Source organism: Cryptomeria japonica, chromosome 4 (assembly GCF_030272615.1).
Source record: "Cryptomeria japonica chromosome 4, Sugi_1.0, whole genome shotgun sequence".
Classification (NCBI taxonomy): domain Eukaryota; kingdom Viridiplantae; phylum Streptophyta; class Pinopsida; order Cupressales; family Cupressaceae; genus Cryptomeria; species Cryptomeria japonica.
The window spans coordinates 773557758-773564936 of NC_081408.1; the positions used below are offsets into that span (position 1 = coordinate 773557758).

The following is a 7179-nucleotide window of genomic DNA, read 5'->3' on the forward strand; positions in this document are numbered from 1 at the left end:
TGGATAAAAAGAAGTCGGGATACAATTTCAATAATTCATTGTGTACAGGCAAGAAGATATTAATTCTTTTCTTGCCATGTTTGAAATTAATAGCCTTCATAATTACATTTGGCAATGATGACCCTAAATTGAGGAAGCCACTTCCCCTTCTTCACCAGATGGCTGCTTACCTGGAAGCTTAAGACGCTTCACAGCACCTTCAACCTACATTTAGTTATTCATGTCTCTGCTTTAATATTTTCATCTGGGCTAAACAAAAAAGGTATGAAAATCTCGTATGCTTAAAATTTGGTACCTCTTTATTCCAGTTTGTACGCGCTGTAAAAATCAAGAGAATCAATGTCTGCAGTCCAACTCCGCTGATCATACCCCACCATAGTCCCTGCAAGTAACCTGTAACGTTTAATATGATAATAATTAACATTATATCTTTATCCAACAACATAAAGTGCTATGTTTAACACCTTCGCTCTTGATTTTGCTACAAAACCCAACAATATTCCAGCTGGCAAACCCACAATGTAATAAGAGAAGAGATTGACATATGCAACAAATTTTTGCCACCCACATCCAATTGCCACACCTGTTACATCAACCGATTTGTTCGTTTTAGAGATAAACTAAAATTCAGTGGTCAAAAGGAGACCATTCTTTTGTTCATGCAACCAGGTCAAGTTCTTTTGCCAAGTGGAAGACTAAAATAAAATATAATGGTCTTAGAGAATGTGAACATGAAAGGAGTGGAGAAAAACCTGAAAGAACAGGTTGGGCACCATTCAAAAAGACAGATGTTGCAAGTAATGGTGTCATGGAAGATACTGCTCTCATGACCTCAGTGCTGCTTGTGAATGGGTGGCCAAGATATTTGTGAAGTGCTAATATCACAATGGCCAAGAGGACACTGATTACGATGGAGGTGGACACAACAACTACAACTGAAAAACTTGCAGCTTTGGCCCTCCTAGCCCCAAGCTCGTTACCAACTCTTGTGCTGCATTTTCTCAACACAAAAAAAAAAAAAAAATTATAAAAACCATAACCCGTCAAGGAAATTGGAAAAATGAAATGATATTTTTAATGAGCTTCACAAGGGTTCTTAAAAATTGTAATTGAATAAATATTTTGGACTAATATCTGCAATTCAAAATATTTGAGTCACAGTTGTATAGGCTAACAAGTTGGGTGTCTTTTCTGGAAAGACGATTTATGACACAGAATAATGTGAAGACTGTCATTGATAAAATTGGAAATGATAGTCATCTCTTTGGATGAAATGAAATCAAAGGTTTCTTTGGTTATAGAAATACATACCATGCAGCAACGCTGATACCCAACATTAATTGCATGTCCCAGTTCAAATAATTCATGCTGCATACACCAAGTAGACCAAATAAGTTAATGGTATGAGATCTTTTTTAAATCTATACAAAACCTGTAAGAGTTGTAAGTCGAAATAAACACAAAAGGAGACACATAATATACTTTTCATTGCATTAATCTTGCACTCTATCCCATAAATATATTTAAAACAATCTCCTATTGCTGACTTAGTTGATGGTATGAGATCTTTTTTAAATCTATACAAAACCTGTAAGAGTTGTAAGTCGAAATAAACACAAAAGGAGACACATAATAAACTTTTCATTGCATTAATCTTGCACTCTATCCCATAAATATATTTAAAACAATCTCCTATTGCTGACTTAGTTGATTAATTTACCATCTCCACATCTCTGCAGCAGCGCATTAGCACATTTGGAAAATACAAAATAAGAGAGCTTAGAACAGGACAATTCAATTTCTTTAGGTTTAAGACTATAGATATAGCATTACCAAATCGAAAGGGAGTCCAATGCAACCTCCGGATTAGGCAATAGCCCTGAGATGAGAACTAAACTTTGACTGTACCATATTTCTAAACTGTAGAACAGAGACGCAAAGTAGTGAGTAAACTGCCATATAGAAAAACACTTAAATGTGGTCCTTTTAATTTAAATCTGGCTCAATTGAACTAAATTCAAATAATAGAATTGAATATGTGTTGTAGAATCATACCATAGCATGATAGCTGATGCCATGGACAGTTTGCAGAAAGGCCAGAGCCCTGTGAAGGCTTTCCATGAAAAGCCAGTCCATGTATCTTTACATCTTGGAGTCCACAGTATATAAAGTAGAGTTGCAATGGTGAGAATCCACCATGACAAGCTCAAGGATAATGAAGCTCCCAGCAGGCCCAACCCAAGCTTGTAAATAGCTAGCCAGCTTAGAAGAACATGCAGCAGAAAAGTGGCTATAGAGATATGGGCAAGAGGAGCCAGTATATTCTGAGCCATTAAAAATCTCTGCAAGGGACAACTCAGAGCAAAGGCAAACAATTGAGGAATGAGCCCTTTTGCAAAGATGGCTCCCTGAGCAGCTATTGCTTCATTCTGCCCAATGGCATGCAATGCAGGTTCTGCGAAAATATAGAGTAAACTGAGAAGCATAGCAGTGACTGTCATCAGCAGCATAGATTGTTGGCATATGATTCCAAGCATTTTGTACTTCTTGGCTCCAAAAGCTTGTCCACACAGTGTTTGTACTGCACTTGCCATTCCAATCTATGTTGTCCAAACAATAAATAAACTCATTGTCATGAACTAGTTCAATACAAGAAACCCAGTATTGAAATTTCCTACGAATTTTTCAAAATTCTACTAACCAAAACTCCATAGGCAAATCCTTGAATTCCAACATTTGCTATGGAAGCCCCTGCTAATTCTAACTCTCCAAGGTGACCTGCAAACATTTGGGAAACAACAGAGAGCAAAAAGTTGAAGAGCATGACGAGTACTGCAGGCCCTGAAAGAAGCCATAGCTTCTTGAATTCTTGTAACACTCGTCTTGAAGCATTGGGTAACTCAATTCCATCTTCACCTGGAGAATTTGTGATGTGGGTATTGATCTCTTTCATTGATTGAACCTCAACTCCGTTCATTTTAAAAAAACTGAAAAACACAAACGCCCAAAATCTTCCAAAACTCTTTTTTCCAGATTACGAATGTCTCGGCTAGCAGACAAGTTGAATTCAGCAGCAGCCTCAAAAGCTAATGAACCGCCACCAACTTAAAAGCACGCGTAAATGGCAGAGAAATCGAGGGCCTCGTCCAGAAAGGAACAAATCGAGGACATGCACGAACTCAAATTATAAATTCGGTAAATTGAGCCGACCTGCTGTCTTTCGTGCAGATCGAGGACAATACGACGATTGCCAAACCTGCAAAACTCCAAACAGATAATTTCGCAGTTTCAATTATATATATCAAAATAATTGGAATTACTTCGATTCAAGCTGGAGCCGGAGGCTTTCAATTCCATATACGTTGTTGGGAAGCTTCGTTACAGTTACATCCCATTTTTCTAATAATAGCCTTTCTTTCCAGTGCACATGCAAATCTAAATAGATGCGCATATTTGATCTTTTTATATTTTTAAATTAAAGATATGTAATAGATAATTAGAGAGAACAAAAAGAAACATAACAAATGTCCTAAAGAATTAAAAAAAATTATAGAAATATCAGTGTAATACTTGTCGTTTTGGATTAAACTTCAAGATCTTGTCACTATGTTTATAGATATCCAATTATGGAATTATAAAAAATAAAGTAATTATTAAATATTTCTTTCTTGTGCATGCAAACATCATATTTTTTTTTTAATCAGTCATGAAGATTTATTTAGACTGGCTCACACATTAGTAAAGGTCACAAGGGAAACTTCTCCCCCAACCGCATTCAACTTACAGGCAAGCTATTAAACTAGTATATCTATATTTTATAAATAAATTTATGTAGAAGACATCAAGGAGATATCAAATTTTAAAAAATTAATATGAATTAATACCAAAAGATAGTATTCTAAATCTTAAATCAATTATAATTTTAAATTATTTTCAATCTATTGACAATAATTATAAATCAACCAAATTATCACAGCCATCAAAAATGTGTACGACATACAAATTTAAATGACTAAACATTACAAAAAAGAAGTTCAATGAATGGTGTTTGCTTATATAACAAAGCTAAAGCAATGGTATTAAACGTTAGGACTATAAAATACATTCCGACTATAAACTTTCTTTGCTTCTCTTTTTCCTCCTAACAGAAAATAAAACAAGCAAAATAAGAAGAAAAACAAAAATATTTAGTCTGTTTCTTTATTGGATCCTCACAATTCTTATCTTTTCATAGATATAAAACCAAGGAAAAAGATATTCCAATTTAATTTTAGCATCTACAATAGCATTCCATCATTCAAACACATGGAAACATAAAGATACAAAAGCTACTATTACATAACTTTAAATTCTTCAAATTCTAAACATGTATTTATGTCGTTACTCAAAACTAATTGCAATAGATGGAATTCCATTCATGGTTTATCCTACTCAGTTCAAATAGAAATTTGTAGGCCACCAAAAACCAAAGACATGCATAAATAAAGTTTCCTCTCAAAGGCACTGTAGATGGGTTATTTTGTTTTCAAAACAAAAAATAAAACCAAAAATAAAATTATTTTACTGAGATAAAACCAGAAGTGATAAAAAAATATGAGATAAAAGGATACCTAAGCGGCTTCAAAATGGAACAAATCTAAACAAATCTAAATGACTTTATGCTATACAATCCATTGTCTCAAAGCCAAAGAAATGAGAAATGTTCAACCTCTTTTCATGGTTTAAACCTTCTAAATGGTCAATTTATTTTAATCCAAAAGCAACAAAAGTTTTTGAAGTCATGAGAATTTTTTATTTCAAATTCAAAAGAAAACCTATCTATGGTCAAACGCTCAATGCTTAAAACACCATAACTAACCCAAAAAAATTCAAAACCCAGAATGAATAAACTTTTATATGTCATGTGATTGCAAATAAAATGTAACAAAATTGATCGATACCCTCTAATAAAGATAAATGCATTAGCCATACAAATCACCTAGTGGAGTCACATAACAAAAGGCTATGATCATTGGAGGCTCATTGTTTACCTTCTATCAAATTCCTCAATTTACAATGCCCTTCTTTACTGTAACATCTCTATCGAAGGTATTATCATGTATTTTGAAGTGACGACAATAAAAAAATAAATTGTGCTATGCTAAAAAAAGTAGTATTCTATAGTACAAGGAAACTTCTCATTTCTAATTGAATAAGGAATAAAACAATAGTCTTATTATTTATGTTTTTCTTTCACAGATAAGAATGGTGATGCCACTGTAGAGTTATTCCTTTAAATGCAATAAGGTTCAAGTTTAGGATTGGGGCTCAATTTGATTTAGGATTAGAATTAAGATTAGGGTTCACTTAGGTTTAGGGTTAAGGTTTAGTTTTATTTATTTTTTATGGTTGTAATTCAATTTGATTTAGAATTAGAGTTCAATGTGGTTTAGTTTTAGACTTAGGGTTTGATTTGGTTTAGGATTTGAGTTTAATTGGTTTAGCGTTAGGGTTTTGTTTGGTTTAAAATTTAGTTTACAATTTTGGTTTAGTTTAGTTTAAGGTTAGTGCTCAATTTGGTTTAAGGTTAGGGTTTATTTTATTTTAGTGCAAGGGTAGAGTTTGATTTGGTTTAGGATAGAATTAGGTTTAAGTTTATGATTAATTTTTTTTGAAGTTGGGATTATGATTCAATATAGTTCAAGATTTGGGTTCTATTTGGTTTAAGCTTTGGGTTCAATTTTAATTAGTGTTAGGGTTAGGTATCAATTTGGTATAGGGTTAAGGTTCAAATTGGTTTTGCGTTAGGATTCAATTTGATTTGAGTTAGTGTTAAATTTTACTTTGGTTTAGTGTTAGGTTTAAAGCTCATTTTAGTATACAGTTAGGCTTAGTATTCAATTTCGTTTAGGGTAGGGATTAGTGTCCAATTTAGTTTAATATTCGATTAGTTTCAAGTTTAGGGTTTAATTTAGTTTAGTGTTAAGGTTAGGGTATATTTTTTAGGGTTAGGGTTTAATTTCATTTAGGTTTAGGGTTTAATTTGGTTAATGATTTGGATTTAGTTTGGTTTAGGGTTAGGGTTCACTTCAATTTAGTTTCAGGGTTTTTTTTGGTTTAATATTTAATTAGGATTAAGATTAAGGTTCAATTTTATCGAGGAATAGGGTTTCATTTTGATTTGGTTAAAGATTATGGTCTAATTTTGGTTTAATGTTAAGATTTGATTTGGTTTAATGCTTAATTTGGTTCATGGTTAGGATTCAATTTGGTTTGTGGTCAACATTAAACTTTTAATAGGGGATCTCATTCTTGTTTATTAAATCTTAAGCTCAAACTCGTGAGAACCATGGATTTAGGCTCAAACTTGTAAGCACCATGGATTTAGGCTCAAAAACACAAGTGCCATGGATTCAGGCTCAAACCTATGAGCACCATGGCTCAAAGCCATGAGCACCATGGATCAATGAACATAGAAGCTTCTGATCACAATGACCCAACGTGAGTTTGAACCTTGGTGGCCACAACAACACCACCACCACTTAACCAACACACTATGTGTAGAACCCCAAATTTTAAAAAATAGTTTTACCATAATTTAACTTTATAATTATTCTTTTTATATTAGTATTATATTATTCTTATAGTACTCTGTTTTTAAATTCTATTACTAAATATTAATATTAGAGCGCACTGCAACTAGGGTCTGCAACTAGGGTTGGCATGGACCCCTAGCGATCCTGCTAGTGGAGGAGGTGTAAGACCTCCTCCATGGTGGTAATCCTTGTTTCCTTCTTCCTTTCATTTCCTGACCATTTGCTGAGGTGGGTGCAGTTATTGCAGGTACGAGGGAGGGCAGAAGTAGTTAATAATCGATGGAGGTGGGGATTAATGGGGCGGACACGACCCATGTGCCCTTTACTAAAGTCGTCGAGGAAGCAATCATTGGCAAGTCCTTCCGAGACGCAATCGCTGGTGATGCAGTGTAGGTCTCGCAAGAGGCTAAATTCTCTCTGGCAAGTGCTTCGTCTGCAATCTGCAATAGCGAAGACAGAGGACGAGGTAAGGACCCTGCCTTGGCTCCTTGTACTTTCTCTATCTCTCCTAACGATGCTATGGCCGATGCCCTAGAGCTTGAAAATAAAAGACTCCAAGATATTGCTATTTTCTTTGCTGTAACTAATGTGGATAAATGTCCAG

The 7179-nt window shown here is 34.2% G+C and overlaps 1 protein-coding gene across 1 annotated transcript; it reads right to left on the bottom strand.

Annotated features, from left to right (window-relative positions):
- On the bottom strand, nucleotides 1-3325 carry LOC131066612 (protein DETOXIFICATION 41). The gene is made up of 8 exons (XM_058001421.2): nucleotides 2702-3325; nucleotides 2056-2600; nucleotides 1834-1920; nucleotides 1312-1368; nucleotides 753-991; nucleotides 465-583; nucleotides 296-382; nucleotides 1-204 (listed from the first exon to the last, which is right to left on the bottom strand). The coding sequence occupies exons 1-8, from the start codon at nucleotides 2975-2977 to the stop codon at nucleotides 124-126; spliced, it is 1491 nt and encodes a 496-aa protein (XP_057857404.2). The 5' UTR covers nucleotides 2978-3325; the 3' UTR covers nucleotides 1-123.
- Nucleotides 3326-7179: the final 3854 nt, after the last annotated feature.